The sequence below is a fragment of the Cotesia glomerata genome, linkage group LG1 (assembly GCF_020080835.1).
Source record: "Cotesia glomerata isolate CgM1 linkage group LG1, MPM_Cglom_v2.3, whole genome shotgun sequence".
Lineage (NCBI taxonomy): Eukaryota > Metazoa > Arthropoda > Insecta > Hymenoptera > Braconidae > Cotesia > Cotesia glomerata.
The window spans coordinates 15,526,734-15,544,099 of NC_058158.1; the positions used below are offsets into that span (position 1 = coordinate 15,526,734).

Genomic DNA, 17,366 nt, shown 5'->3' on the forward strand with positions numbered 1-17,366 from the left:
AATTGATTCAACAGATTACATCAATTTCAATCGAATTACATTTTCCTACAATTTCAACGTCGAAAAATAATTTCATACAAACATAATTATTTTACCAAAATTATTTCCCATACTAATTTAATTTCCTGGGACTTAGAAAAATAATTAATTGGATATTTCGAATTTATTCAAAATATTTTAATCAATTAATTATTTCAGATAAAGTAAATTTTTGTTCTTTGAAAGAACAAAAATTATCACGTCGCGGTTTCGCTTATATCAGCTCGGCGATTTTTATCGCGAGCGAACAGTCGACGCCATCTATCGCGCGATGGCAAACTACTAAATTCCTTTTTCTAATAGTCGTCCTTTAAAATAATTTTAAATCAAAGAAATAATTGTAAACAAAAAAAATCATATACAGATTATTATTATTAATAATAATCGCCGTAAACAAATAATAAAGTTGTAAACGAAACTTGTCAAATTAATTGTTTCAATTATTTCAAACGACGTTTTAACCGTTAATTAAATTAATAATCTTTCATTAATACTTTTAACTAAACAATTAAACATAATAATAGTTACAATAGTAATAATTTTAATAACCAAAATCAGGATATAGTAGACCAATTTAATTTATGTTTTTCTTTTTATTTTTATTTCAAATTACAACGTTTCGTCAGCATATACTGGTACATGTATTATATATAATAAGCCCGTTTAAGTATTTGGTTGAAAGAATTGTCAACAATTTTAAAAATTCTGTTCTGGATGTTGAGATAAAAGTTTCTCATTGGAAACTAACTAGGTTGTTGCAAGATAAGAAAGGGATTGAAGAAGAGTTAAAATCGTTGCTGGCTACACAAGTTTATTGTTGGTGCTTACAAGTTAATAAAATTAGATATGAAAAAATTTTTAAGAAAATAAAACTAAAGAATTTAAAGAAAATTGCAGACCTTATCAAAAAAAGCACAGTGATAGTTCAAGATCAAGAGGAACAGATAGAAGAAAGTAAATTTGTGTATAATTTTTTAAACGAGGAAATTCCTGAGTATGTTGAAGATATTTTGAGGCTATCTCCAAAAGTTGGGATTGAGGTAGAGGTTAAAAAGATCCCTATACCTACTCTAATAAAAGATTTAGAGTTTGGTATTTCCAGAATTAAAGATCAATCGCTGGAGGTGAGAGAATTGGAGTGCTTTAAAAATAATATCAGACTGAGTGCTATTAATTCGATCACGAATTTTTATAATTCGTGTAGACGGTCAAACAGCAGAGAAGATAAAATCATGAAGATGAAGTTGAGATGTACAAAGGAATTTCTGGATAATAGGAATGATATTGTAGTTATGCGTGCTGATAAAGGTGGTGCTACGGTCTTGATGAAACGGGATGAGTATGACTTGGCGATGCAAGAATTGTTGAATGATCCATTGGTTTATTTACGAACTAATAAGGACCCAACGAAGAAATATCAAGATAAAGTTAATGAAATAATAAGAGTCCTTTTGGAGGAGTCGGTGATTGGTGACCTGGAGGCTAAATATTTGAAAGCACACAACACGTTGCCTCCTAGGTTATATGGTCTCAGAAAGATTCACAAACCGGGATGCAAACTTCGTCCTGTAGTGAGCTGTATTAAGTCACCATGTTACAAATTAGCTAAATTTCTCCATGGATTGTTAACACCGCTTATTGATACGTTTGAGTTTAACATTAAAAACTCTACAGATATGGTGAATTTTATTAATAATACTCGGTTGCCACGGGGCTATATCTTGGTTTCACTTGATGTGGTCTCCTTATTCACCAATATTCCGAAGGCACTGGTCTTAGACATTATTAATGAGGAATGGGAGACTATAAAAGAATTAGTAAAAGTCTCAAAAAGCACGTTATGTTCATTGATAGGTGTTTGCTTTGAGACGAGTTATTTTACTTTCAATAAGGTTATCTATCTTCAGTTGGATGGTTCAAGCATGGGGAATCCTACAAGTCCTGTCTTGGCCAATCTTGTCATGGATTATATACTGAAGAAAATTGTTGATAGTCTTCCGTTTCATGTTCCTTTTCTAAGACTTTATGTAGATGACACATTGCTTGCTGTGCCAGTGGATGAAGTGGATAGTTTATTGGATCGTTTCAACAGTTTTCATGAGAAGATCCAGTTCACGATGGAGAGAGAAAAGGATGGGGAGCTGGCGTTCCTGGATACAATTGTTGTTAGAATGGCTGATGGAGAGTTAAGGACTAAGTGGTTCCAAAAACCGACTAGTTCGGGGAGGTTGCTGAACTTTAATTCTCACCATCCACTTGCTCATAAAACAAGTGTTGCACTAGGTTTGATATATCGTGCTACAACGTTGAGTCACGTTGTGTATCGCCAAGAAAATCTTAGTAAAGTGCGAGTTATTCTGAAGAAAAATAATTATCCCAATGGGTTCATAAATTGTTGTATTAATAAGTTTAATAATAAGCATATGAACGACAGAAGGGATAATTTGGTAGCTGAAAAAGAGGAGAATCGTTTTAGGTTCCCTTATATCAAGGGCTTGTCACAAAATATCACGAGATGCTTCAGAGTAACTGATTGGAAACCAGCGTTTTATAACATAAAGAAGATTGGAGACTTATATACAAGATTAAAGGATAAAGTAATAACCGAGGACAGGTCTGAGGTTATTTACAAGATTAATTGCAGCTGTGGTTTGTGTTACATCGGTCAGACTAAGCAATATCTGAAGAAAAGGGTTTACCAACATCGGTATAGCTGTGAGGACAAGAACAGGGATAAGGATAATAAAACAGCATTAGCGGCTCATCATTTTCATTTAAATCATAATTTTGATTTTGAGAATGTTAAAATTATTGATTCGGAGCCAAATTGGTTGAAGAGGAATATCAGCGAAATGGTTCAAATTTGCTTACATGACTCGGTGAATTGCAAGACGGACACAGATAATTTAAACTGCTTGTATTTCGGTCTTATTGAAAAATTCAAATGTAACCGGGAACAATCGCACCACCCAGTGGAGTAAAGTCATACTACTGGCGTTTCGGGCTGGTATAGTTTGTATATAGTATGTTAGTAGTAGTAAGCAACTGACATTAGCAGCATACATGGTTTGGAGGTTATTATTAGTAACTTTGTACTTATTAAGAAATAATGTTTAAAATATTTATGCTGTAAACGGAGAAAGAAATTATTATTATTATTGACAATTTTAAAATGTTTGTTGACAATGACTTGTGTTTGTATTCTTTAAATGTTGAACGTAATATTTGGTACCATGTGACTATGTGTTTTTATAAAATATTTCAAGGTATTATTTTGATTTATATTTGATAATGTCTTAATAATTCAGTTTAACTGTTTTCATTAATTTCTATTATTTTTGACACATAGGTTACCTGATGAAGTCAGAATTATGCTGACGAAACGTTGTAATTTGAAATAAAAATAAAAAGAAAAACATAAATTAAATTGGTCTACTATATCCTGATTTTGGTTATTAAAATTTATACTTAGACCTGAAAAAAAAAAAAAAAAAAAAAAAAAATGAATAGTAATAATAATAATTAACTATAAATAAAATAATTAAACTCATGACAAAAGTTAAACCTATATACATAAATGCCGTGGCACGGCAGTCGACGCGGTCGCGGTAGCGATGGCTCGCTCGGTCCGTCGATGAGCCCCGTCTCTCGTTGCTCACGACACCCCTCCGCCTACCTGCTTATAATACCTTCTTCACAAGAGTGGCCCAAGTTTTATGGGACTTTCACCTTCTATGGGTATTGTTCATTACCGAATCACCGTATTTCGGATATTCCGGAGAAGTTAAGTAATTTAGATAATGAATTTTAAATATAATCGACGCTTTAGCGGAAATAATTTTATTAAATATGGCTTCGCGAGTTTACGCGGAAAAATCCTTGAATCTAATCAACGCTCTTCGGCGGGAAATACACTTCGCAATTCACGCCGATAAATCAATTCTCTCTTGGTGGAAAATAATACACTTCGCGATTTACTTAGAAAAAGTCAACGCTCAGCAGCGGAAATGAATAAAACAAAAGAAAAATTAAAATATAAATTATAGCATACATCGAATAGCCGATGAATCTACCACGTTAGTGGTACTAAGTTCAGCCTAACCACGAGCAAAGCACTGACTTGTATATTACGGAGTCTATTGTACTTTCGAGGAATTATTTGCCCGGAGCCGATCGACGCGGAGCTAAACAGTGGTATTCTGGTCAAAATCTAACTACCTAAAAATGATTTTCGGGCGGTAAATATAGGGTTAGCAGCATCAATAATTGTGTGGGGCTCATATGTAAATTAAATCGAAAAATGAAAGGGAGCTCAAGAGTATTTTGTTGAAAACAAGCGTCTCGCATTTTCTACATTTTTCGAAACCCGGATGAATCTATGCGTAGTTTCAACTATTGCCTTATAGGTCTTGCCTTTACAACCTTAAGCAGAAAACGTGATGGTGACCACCATATTACCAATTTAAAAGTTAGAAAAACAAAGTCGTTAAATTCTGATTCTTACAAAGAGATCTGGGTGATTCGTATGTACGTCATCAAATCGTGGGAAATATGGGCTAGATTTCTTTTTTACAAATTTCAAGGGTATGACAAATTGTAAACTAAAAGTAAGAAGTTACATATATTTAAAAAAAAAAGCAAAATTTTAAATTTTAACAGACGTCACAGTAGTATACAAGATGTTGCAATTAAATCATGACAAATTACTATACAGTAATTTTCATATATTGCTGTCAGTTAGAGATCGAGCAAAACGTCGTAATGACGTACTCAATCAATCGCAGTGCAGGTCAGCAACGTTTGAGCACTCATTCCTGCTAACGGCGATAAAACTATGGAACTACCTTCGGACATTATTGCATCTAGAATTTTTGAAGAATTCAAAATTTCTGCCTACAATTGGTTTTTTGATAAAAATATATAATGCTCAGATTCAACAGCTTATAGTCGATTGAATTAAATAAATCAATAGCTTACCTTAATCCTACTTAGTCTAGTTCCTTAACCATATTCATATTATAATTATTATAAATTATAATCATATTTCTATAATTATATTATATTTGATATCAACTAACTTTAAAATGTTTTATTTCAATCTATATAAAATTACTCACTATTAATGTAATACTCTGTACTTTACGGCCCTTAGCGAACACTTGTTCTAGGGTCGATTGAATTAAATAAATAACATAAAATAAAAATAAAATATACCTTTACATTTCGAACATATTTTTCAAACAACCATACTATAACAAAAGTTCAATCATTGCAGAATATAGATAGAAACTATTATTGACCTTTATATAACGAATTTTCCAGCCTATAACCTCTACATAACGTATCCTACAAATTATCCTATACATAGACCATGTGTAGACAACAATTTATGACTTTTTTCGAGTAAAGAAACGAAAAATAAAAATTAAGCTATCATTATTCCTTAATGTTAATTTCCTATGCTTACATTCTATGTTTATATTGTATGCTTACTTTCTATGTTTATATTCTATGCTTACGCATTGATAACGATTTCTATTTGGACCGGAAACTGATTTAAATATTTTCATATAATTAATTCTGTATTTTGATTTAAATGAGTTGTTATTTATTAGTGGAAAATTTCTTACCTTGTTATAACGAATCGAGTTTAATCTAACCTCTATATAACAAACCTCACTATATTTTTTTTTTCACTGCTATACCAGAAAATCTGGTAGTATATAGAAAATAAAAAATTATACCACTGAGCTAAAGGTTTTAAGTCCAATAGCGGCTTAGATCATCAAAAAATTCAATTTCCCATTTAAATAACACAGGAAAAATTTTTTTTTTGTTTCAAGTGGACTTTTCGTTATTAAAAAATTTTTTTTTCGAAAAACCTTCTAATGGTTTTTGTAGGAAATTAAATTCTCTACAAAAATATTTCTTTGGACGAAAACTGTAAAACCACTATTTTCGAAGTTATAGCCCATTAAACGGTAAGATTACAAAAAATACACATTAAATTCCATTTAATTTTCAATTTATTACATTAAATAATTTAATTACATAAATAATTTAATTTTATTGTAGATTTTTGAGCATTAAAATTTTTAATTGAAGTATTAACTCGTTTCAATATAACAATCTAAGTCAAATTATTATTAATTAATCGTTGTAATTACAAAAAATTTCATTTTTTCATTTATATAAAAATGGTAACATTAACGTTTGCTTGTTAGCATTTGGAAATTTTTTCCTAACATAGTAACATAGTTACAACTTGCAATATGTACTGTTTCTGCTCTTCATCAGCAGTTAAGCTTTTATTGTAGTCTTCCATCAATTGGACAGCCCGTTCCGCAGTATCATTAACAACGTGTAAATTTTTTATTAAAATTTTGAGGCACGTATTGTAACTTTTGTCAGATATCCACTGATCAAGATGTAAATTTAAAAAATCAGTTGGAAGTTCCACCCTTTTAAAAATAATCATCGACTCTTCTGATGCAAAGTCATACAATTCTTTGTTTAGTAAAGAATTAATATTAACATTTTTTACATTAAATCGTTTAAAGTTTTTAATTTGACTTTTTTTTTTCTGAATCGATTCAATTAATTTTAATTTGATTTCTGCGCTAACATTATTATCAAATAATGACAAACAAATAAGTTGTTCAGATAAATACCACAAGTGATTGCTGAATTTTTTTGACGCTACTTCTGAAATATTTTTAATTATTTTTTTATAATTCAGTAAATCTTTCATAAATTCTAAATCCTGTCGAGGAGCTTGGATTGCTGAAGGCGCACAATACCATGCTTTTATGTATACGAATACGATGAAAATACAAATGTGGCGGAGTCCCGAAGCCTCTATCCGGCTGAGTGAAAATTGTTCTTGAAACAGATAAATTTTTAAGGAATATATTGCTTTAAATTTGCGCGAAAATATGATTTCAATCCATAAGTGTTATTATTTCACAATAGTAATAACTATTTAATAATAATTTGACTTAGATTATTATATTGGAACGAGTCAATACTTTAATTAAAAATTTTAATGCTCAAAAATGTCTAAAAAATTAAATTATTCATGTAAGAGTAATAAATTGAAACTTAAATGGAATTTAATGTGTATTTTTTTAAATGTTGCTGTTTAACGGGCTATAACTTCGAAAATAGTGGTTCTACAGTTTTTGTCCAAAGAGATATTTTTGGAGAGAATTTAATTTAATACAAAAGCCGTTAGAAAGTTTTTCGAAAAAAAATTTTTTTAATAACGAAAAGTCCACTTGAAACAAAAAAAAATTTTTCCTGTGTTATTTAAATGGGAAATATAATTTTTTGATGAGCTAAGCCGCTATTGGACTTAAAACCTTTAGCTCAGCGGCATAATTTTTTATTTTTTATATACTACCAGATTTTCTGGTATAGCAGAAAAAAAAAATATCGCCTAAAAATGACACACCCTAATGTTCATGCATAATGATTTTTCCCCAAGTATAGACCTGAATGGAACTGAGATAATCCGTCTTAACCTAAAATATGGTAGAACATAGACTGTTCTATAGACGGTAAAAAATTCGGCGTTATTTTGTACACGAATCGTGTGTAACGACACATGACGAATACAAATTTTTGTATAGTTTTCATATAAACGCTTTTATGCTACACATTAAAAATTTAGACACGAAATTCTTTTGACGAAATGACGGAAAATTTTCAACTGTGTAATGAGATAAATCTTAATACATATTACGAAATACTGTTACAAGTAATTCGACCCAGGTTTCGAAAAGTTTTTTGCGCAAGCCTTTTACATTAATTGTACACATGATTCTTCAAAATCTTTCCATAAATTAATTGAAAACATACTTATACAACTTTTTAGCTGTGGAATATAATTGAATACTTTACAAAATCTTACAGTGATAATTTACATGGATACTTTTAATAATTTATGTAGCAAAAATTACAACTGAATAAAAGAGGACAACTATTTGAGTGCTGAAAAAATTCGTGCAAGAATTTTCACAAAATTGTTGTCTGGGTTATGAACCAAACCGATTTTTTTTTTATACTATAGTAAAAAAAAAAAGTACAATTAAAGTGACTAACCTTCATGCGTTACATATGGACTGGAATGAAGTGGAGTCGCTGAACTGTCTACAATCGACGACTTTGTACTTAAACAATTGGATTTATTGGTAATAGTAGTAGAAATAGAACTGGTCCCTGCGTTATTATCTTTTGTAAATTGTTCGTCTGGCCGAATAGAAAGTGCTAAAACCAAATTTCTTTATTTGAATTTCAATATGTAGTGATTGACATTTTTCAAATTTGGAAAATTACTATCTAAATAGTTATCAACTGAGCTAACAGTACTATTACTTTCAAAACAGAATGACTCAACTCACGGTCAATGGTATAAACGCTATTAAAATATTAGCATGATGATTCCGAAAAAATATAACAAAGACACTCAGAAGATATAAACGACACTCTAAAGTTAGCTTGTGTCTAATATCCCGTATTTAGAAGAAGTAATCTATAATTATTTTATTGAATATTATGTTGGACTATTTTTCTATACAAATGAATAGAAATTTTACAATAAAATACTTTAAGTTATATTTTTCAAAAAGTTCCGAAAATACTCGGGGAAAAAATTATATATAATTTTATATAATTATATATAAATCATTATATATAATTATGTATGAGTTTTGGCCACATAAAATTATATATAAATATATAAAATTATATAAAAAAAATTTAATATTTTTTTACGTATAGCTCCTACAGACTCCTAATTTCGTATGAATTTTTTGTAAGTGATGTAAAAATAATTTATGAACGAATTTTACGATATCTCACCCCACAGGGGGTTGCGGGGGTGGTTGTTAACAATGAAAATTTTAAATTTCCGAGCTGTAGCTCCTATAGGCTCCAAATTTGGTAAGAATCTGCTTTATGTAATGTAGAAATGATTCAAGAGTGGATTTAATGACAGCCTACTCCCAATACGGATTGTGGAGGTTAACAATTAAAATTTTAAATTTCTCCTTTAAGAAGGGTCTAAATTTGGAAAGTATCTGCTATATGCGAGGTAGAAATGATCTAAGAGCAGATTTTATGACAATCTACTCCCAATATGGATTGGGACAGTGGGCGTTAACAATGAAAATTAAAAATTTCCGAGCTGTAGCTCCTAAAGACTCTTAATTTTGTATGAATTTTCTGTAAGTGATGTAAAAATAATTAATGAACGAATTCTACGATATCCTACTCCATAGGGGGTTGTGGGGGGTGGGTATTTACAATGAAAATTGTAAATTTCCGAGCTGTAGCTCCTATAAGCCCCAAATTTGATAAGAATCTGCTATATGTGATAAGTTGAAACTAAGGAAATGAAAGTATTTACCAGCGTATTAGTATAAGTATTTACTAGCGTTATAGATTGAAATATAGATTAACTATAAAGTTGGAATACCAAAATGAAATCTTCTTCTTCTTCAACATCTTCTTGAACAAGAATTTGTAACCTTCTTTTTCTATATATATAGGAGATTTTCTATAGATATAGTTACTCATCGCGATATCTCTGGAACTATAAGACCTAGAGACAAAATTTGGTAGGAATATTCCTTTCGCTGAGTAGAAGTCAGCTAAGAACGGATTTTACGAAATTCTACCCACAAGGGAGGTCGCGGGGGCGTTAACAATGAAAAATTCCCGTTTTTAAACTATAGCCCCTAACGACTCCAAATTTGGTAGGAATTTTCTGTAAGAGATGTAGAAATAATCTATAAACAAATGTTACGATATCTCATCTCACAGAGGATTGCGGTGGTAGGTATTAACGATACAATTTTTTGATTTTCAAGCTATAGCTCCTACAGACACCAATTGGGTAGGAATTTTCTCTAAGAGATGTAGAAATAATATACGAACGAATTTTAAGATACTTCACAGGAGTTTGCGGGGGTGGGTGTTAACAATTTAAATTTTTAATTTCAAAAAGTTATAGCTCCTATAAACTCTAAATTCAGTAGAAGTCTTCTATATGTGATATAAAAATGATCTAAGAATGGATTTCACAACGGATCAACTCCAATAATGATCGTGGGGGTGGGTGTTGACAAACAAAAATCCTAATTTCCAAAATATAGCTTCTAAAAGCTGTAAATTTGGTAGGAATCTTTTATTTGCCATGTAGAGATCATCTCAAAACGGATTTCAATAAATTTTACTTCCAACAGGGATTGCGGGGATGGGTGTTAGAATTTCAAATTTCCATTTCCAAACTATAACTTCTACAAACTCGAAATTAGGTAGTAATCTTTCATTTGTCATGAGGAGTTCGACTCAAAATGGATTCCAAAAAATTCTACTTCCAATAGAGATTGCGAAGATAGGTGTTAAAATCTAAATTTTTCATTTCCAAACTGTAACTTCTGCAGATTCTAAATTTGGTAGGAATCTTCGTGTACGATGTCAAGTTCAGATGAGAATGGATTTTCTCGAATTCTAACCTTAAAAAGAATTGTGGGGGCGTTAACAATGAAAATTTCTCATTTCCAATCGATAGTTTTTATGGAATCGAAGTTTTGTTGGAATCTTTTATGTATGATGTAGAAATCATCTCGAATAGGATCTTACGAAATTCCTCCCCCACATAGGAGTGCGAGAGTGATAATGGTAAAAGAATTCATATTTTTCAAATACAATTTCTACAAATATAAAATTTGATAGAATCTCGAGAGAAACAGGCAAATACCGAGATGGCCTTCAAAGAACGAATTTAAATATTTTTATTTTTTAATAGTGATATTTTCTTACAACAATAGTCTCTTTGGCAGCGGCAAAAAAGTTATTGTAACGTTTCCAAAATTTAACATTACATGTAGCTATTCAGTCAACGGACTAAGAATTTTACATACATTTTATTTTTGCTGATCATATTGTTCTTATTACGGGATCCCGAAAATGTAACAGATTAAAAGCATTGCATTTTCTAAACATATGAAATATAGAAAAGAAATTTGGCTACTCATTTTAAGAAAATTCGTAAAAAAACAAGTACAAATAATTTTCTATGCATAATTTATGTTACGGAGAAAATTTTAATTAACGGCGAAATTTGTCGCAATTTAAGCTAGGCAGATTTCAACTTCACTTATGAGACTTGCAATTACTTTAACTAAAACTATCAATGCTCATTCCAAAATTTTTTTCTTCGTGTCAATTAATATTAATTTTTGGAAGAAAGCCACGGGAATGTTATAGTGATTGCACATTGAAAGTTACAATGAATTTTAGCTAAAATAATCACATGGATAAAAGATACAGGTCAATTTGATAAAATTTGGAATCTCTGCAAATCAAAACAATACAATTAAATTTCAAGTCTAGATCTGAAAATAAAATTCTATAAAGCGCCCAGCGGAGCGGGCGGGTAACAGCTAGTTATATATATTTATATAAAATTTTAAGTCAACAATTATGTATAATTTTATATAATTATGTATAAATTTATATATTTAAACAAAATTAGATCAAATTATATATATTTAAATATAATTTTATATAATTTTTTTCCCCGGGTAGTCTATAATAGTGCATTTTGGATATACTCGTGCTCGTGGAGAAACCTTGTGTATCGGCCTTCGTCAGTTTCGTTTTTAGGTACTGGGTAACAGTATTAGTTCGAGTTGATAGTCTCGGTTATCGGAGTGGAGAGGTCGGGGCCCTGCTCCAGTCAGTTGAGCTGGTCGTCAGGCAGTCGATCTTCGAGCGTACAACCAGGAGGATCTCCAAAGAAGCAAAGGGGCAAATTACCAGCAAGATGGAGTCAGTTGTATTAGCGAAGACGGGATCGGTTCAGTTAATTAATAGTTAGCTTAATCAGTCGTTGGTCTGCGAGCGAGCAGTAAGCAGCCAAAATAATTCGATCAATGAGTCAGTATCCTATATATCAAAATTAATGGTTGATTGAAGTTAGTTTAGTATCGAAATAACTCGAAAACATGGACCCTAATTCCTTATTGATTCAGAATTAGAGCGCGCGCGTATCCCTGATAAAAAAAAAATCAGAAAAACGGTAGACCCTGAAGGCCATCCGTGTAACTTCCCGCTAATTTCATACCTAGGTGCTTAAAATTGCACTAATGATGTTTTTGAGCTCTCCCAGCTCAAAAATACAATTTATGTGTTATTTTAGTTCTCTAAGCTTAAAGGGATTGCTTCTCTATGCTTTTGAGCTCTTAGAGCTCAATTATTTACAGTAATTTACAGGAAACAAACAAGAGTGGAAACGGGCTACATGCCCAACAAGCAGCGATTGACACAAACGCTGAAATGAAGCGTTCGCAAGCGCTCAAACGCCTTGAAAAGCTGATCAGTGAGTTGAATGATTTCGTCCAACCAAAGGTTAACATTCACAAAGAGATAAAGGCCAAGATGACTGGTGTAGCTAACACCCTTCAAAGGTTTGAGAAGCTGGACGAGGAGTGGCGCTCATCATTGCAGCGCATTTCCCATGCTACACCGGAGAAAGCCTGTCAGGCTGTCGTCGTGACTGACGAAACAATGGACACCGGAGCCGAAGGTGACGGTGAATCAGTCGCGGAAGACAAAAGTAAAGCCAGCAGCAAGTCAGTTAAGAGAAAAGATCGACCTTCTCCTGACCCAGCAATCAGCCAAGTCGTGAAGAAAAAGGATTTGAAGAAAAGCCCTCCGCAAGGAGCGGCAGTACGAAGCGACGAACAGGAAAAAGCGTCGGTTTGGCAAAAATTTCAGTCCAAGAAAGAGCTAAAGCGACAAAAGAAAGAGGTGCTCTCAAAACAGATGACAAAAGAGCCTCGATCTGAACCCAAGCGAAAGAAACCGCGGAAATTGATCAGACCGGATGCCTTCATCATCCGGCTGACAGAGAAAGCAAAGTACGCCGAGATCCGGCTTTGTAGCAGTATCAGTAGAGGGCATCCGCTTCTATAGCTGTTACGCACCACCTAGCCTCTCTACTGTCGAATTCACCGCATTTCTGGATCGACTTACCGATGACGCGAAGCATTACCACCCAGTGGCAATAGCCGGGGACTTCAACGCCTCGGCAGTAGACTGGGGCAGCAAGCATACAAACGCGCGAGGAAAGGAACGACTAGAAGCCTTTTCTACATTAGATGTAGTACTGCTCAACAGTGGTGATACACCAACCTACACCAAAGGAGACGCAAGTTCTATTGTAGATCTCACTTTCGTCAGTAGCAGCCTCACCAGAGGTAATATCAACTGGAAGGTGATGGATATCTACACAGCCAGCGACCACAACGCGATTCTCTGGGAAATATCAAACGTCCAGAGCCCGAGAAGACCTAAAAAGCAACTTAACACCATTGGTTGGAAGGTAAAAACTCTTGATCCAAGTGCATTGTTAGTAGCTCTCAATAGTGACCAGATTATCGCGGGCTGCGCAGAAGAGAAGACCAAGGACCTGATGAAAAGAGTGACCCAGGCTTGTGACGCCAGTATGTCTCGTAGACGTGGCATGAACACAAGACCTTCCGATCACTGGTGGAACGACCACATCAGCGCCCTTCGTAAAGAGTGTCATCAGAAGAGAAGAATATCTCAGCGTGGCTACCGACGACCTAATTCTGCGGAGCTGGTCGCAGAGTACAAAAAAGCCCGTCGATCCCTGAACAAAGCCATCAAAGATAGCAAAAGAAAATGCTGGAAGGAGCTCATCAACGAGGTGGATAGAGATCTGTGGGGTAGGCCGTATAAGGTGGTCATGACCCATCTTAAAAACCAGCTAATGCCATCACCCACGTGTCCTCAACTCCTACAGAAGATCGTAAACGCGTTGTTCCCCGAACAAAGCGAGTTTAACTACCTATTAGCGCAGAATGAAATGGATGACATTCCATCTGTCACGGAGGAAGAACTGATGGATGCTTGTAATCGTGTAGGTAACAATAAAGCGCCGGGATTGAACGGGGTCCCCAATATTGCTTTAAAACAACTATAAAAGCAGTGCCATCATTGTTCCTGGACGAGTATGGTTTTCGGAAAGGACGATCAACCCTGGACGCAATCAATCTGGTTGTTGCAACGGCCAAGGAGGCAATCGAAGGGATCAGATGGAAGGGTGGAGCGAAGAAGTACTGCCTGGTGGCCGCTTTGGACATCAAAAATGCCTTCAACTCCGCCAACTGGGACTGCATTATGCAAGCCCTGGAAGAGAAAAACGTACCAGGATACCTACGTAGGATAGTGGCTAGCTACTTCACGGACAGAATCCTGAGATACGACACGAAGAATGGTCCAAAAGAGTATGATATTACCGGAGGTGTACCCCAGGGTTCTGTTCTGGCTCCACTTCTGTGGAATGTCATGTATGATGGCCTGCTGAGACTGATTCTTCCAAGAAGTGTCAAGCTTGTTGCATATGCAGATGATGTAGCTGTCGTAATCGTTGCTAAACACCTAGATGAGATAAACCACATGTTCGGTATCACCTTTGAGAAAGTTAACCGGTGGATGGACTCAATGAATCTACAACTGGCTAAACAGAAGACTGAGGCTGTGCTTATTACCAGCAAAAAAGTGATAGAGACCATAAAGCTGAAAGTCGGAGAACAAGAAATCACATCACAACCATATATCCGATATCTGGGAGTGATGCTTGATGCCCGACTCAACTTTAAGCAGCAAGTCGAACACGTGAGTGCAAAAGCATCAGCAGTGGTAGCTAGCTTAGCACGACTGATACCAAACGTTGGAGGCCCAAAGCAGAGCAGAAGACTACTGAAAGACTGGACCAGTCTACCGTCTGAGTGCCTTAAGAGTAGCAAGCGTCTTCCGCACAATATCTATCGAAGCAATGTGTGTCATTTCCGGAACTTTGCCTCTCAGAGTCTTAGCTGAGGAAAGACGGATCCTTTACCAACGAAAGAAGTCAACCACACTAAGCGCTGAGGAGCTTAGAACAGAAGAACGGCAGAAGAGCATAAGTCGATGGCAACTACAGTGGGATGCCACAGTGAAGGGTAGGTGGACGCATCGTCTCATATCAAGGACCAACGTTTGGCTAAACCGGAGCCACGGTGAGGTCAACTATTATCTTACGCAGATCTTATCAGGACACGGCTGTTTCCGGGCGTATCTCCACCGCTTTAAGCATGATAATTCCCCAGAGTGCCCGTCCTGCCCAGGAGTCAATTAAGATGTAGAGCACGTCTTTTTTGAGTGCCCACGTTTTTATCCACAGCGAGATGAGCTGGAGAATATCCTGAAGAGGAAAATCCAACCAGAGGAGGAAAGAATAACACCTTAGCTACCAGAAGAAAGAGCAGTAGCTAGATCCTCCCCTCACGAAGTAATGCCTGACGGCGGTTTCCATGAGGGATTAGGGGAAAGAGGAAAAAGGGTTTAGAGTTTAGTGGGTAGGGGCGCTAGCGTCGAGTTTTAGTATGACACTGCGTCGAGTCGCCACATATCCAGGCCAAACAGCTATGCCTAGAATCTGTAAAAAGGATCCCCCCCCTTAAAAAAAAAAAAAAAAAAAAACACACACACACACACACACATACAGACATAGTGACAACCTCGCGGGAATAGTCAGGAAAGCTTCCTATGACCTTCAAACGTCGAGATCTGATGAAAACTCGATTTTTGCAAACGGGGTGAAAACAATAACTTCACGATTTTTGAAAATCTTCGATTTTCTTAGCGGGAAGTTAAAAAGTATTGAAACAAAGAAAAAAGTATTGAAAAGTATTAGTTTTCTAGTCAATCCAATACTTTTCAATACTTTTTTCTTTGTTTCAATACTTTTTTTTATTCAAGGATGTGCGCAATTCGAATTCCTAGTTGTAAGTGAAGACCAGTCAATCGAACTGCTGAGAAGCCCATGGAGCACCTTCCCACTGAAGACGACGTTGTCCAGAGGAACCGTGACGTAAGAAATCTTCTCACCGTTTAATTAAATTAATTGGTTTTTTTTTTGTTCAGAAAATTCGATTATTAAATATATAATAAGTAGTTTTTCAATTATAAAATTGTCTGTCATGCAGTTCCCCAGGTGAAGTTGATCTGAGGAACTCCTCGTGAGCATCCTCTTATATTAAATTGGTTTCAATAATTTACCCAGGTATCAATATTATAATATTGATGTTGAACAATCTTGGTAATCCGGAGAAAATAAATATTGAAAAAACTGTAGAACATAACTGTAATAGTATTTTCTTATCGCCAACAAATCAGACTGAAATTGAAAAAATTATCAATGAAATGAAAGAGAAATCTGGTGGAGTAGATAATATACATAGTAAAGTAATTAAGTGCATTGCCAAAGATATTAGTTTACCGTTAGAATATATCTTTAATTTATGTATTAGTAGAGCAATCTGGCCTAATGCTCTGAAAAAAGCTGAAATTATCCCTATTCTTAAATCTGGCAATAAACACCTGGCAACAAATTACAGGCCAATATCACTAATATCTAATTTAGCTCAAATATTTGAAAAAATAATATATGTAAGATTGTATGAATTTTGTATTAGTAATAACTTGATATCAGACAAACAATTTGGTTTTATGAAGAACAGAGGTACAGATGATGCTCTCGCTTTTACCTCTAGTTTTATATACGATAATTTAGACAGAAATCGTGCATCTGTACTAGTTTTCTTGGATCTAGCAAAGGCTTTCGATACAGTTAATCATAAAATCTTGCTTGATAAATTGTGGCGCAAAGGAATCAGAGGTCAGACTCCAAAGACTTAAAGACACGGAAAATCTTAAACGAACGGACAAGTGCATCTCGTTATCCGTGACTTCAAAGACTTAAAGACACGGAAAATCTTAAACGAACGGACAAATGCATCTCGTTATCCGTGACGCTAAGGACTTAAAGACACGGAAAATTTTAAAGTAACGGACAAATGGATCTCGTTATCCGTGACTCCAATGACTTAAAGACACGGAAAATCTTAAAAGAACGGACGAATACATCTTGTTATCCGTGTCTCCAAAGACTTAAAGACACGGAAAATCTTAAAGGAACGGACAAATGCATCTCGTTATCCGTGACTCCAATGACTTAAAGACACGGAAAATCTTAAAAGAACGGACGAATTCATCTTGTTATCCGTGTCTCCAAAGACTTAAAGACACGGAAAATCTTAAAGGAACGGACAAATGCATCTCGTTATCCGTGACTCCAATGACTTAAAGACACGGAAAATCTTAAAAGAACGGACGAATTCATGTTGTTATCCGTGTCTCCAAATACTTAAAGACACGGAAAATCTTAAAGGAACGGACAAATGCATCTC

At 34.5% G+C, this 17,366-nt stretch overlaps 1 protein-coding gene across 1 annotated transcript in view; it reads right to left on the bottom strand.

Annotated features, from left to right (window-relative positions):
* The window catches only part of LOC123273473 (calcium/calmodulin-dependent 3',5'-cyclic nucleotide phosphodiesterase 1-like), a gene marked incomplete at its 5' end in the record, with an annotated part of 344,764 nt that overhangs the window by 261,166 nt on the left and 66,232 nt on the right, over positions 1-17,366 (bottom strand). Inside the window, one exon of the mRNA XM_044741230.1 lies at positions 8,143-8,307. Coding sequence (XP_044597165.1) covers positions 8,143-8,307 — 165 coding nt within the window. The remainder of the gene's footprint in view (positions 1-8,142; positions 8,308-17,366) is intronic.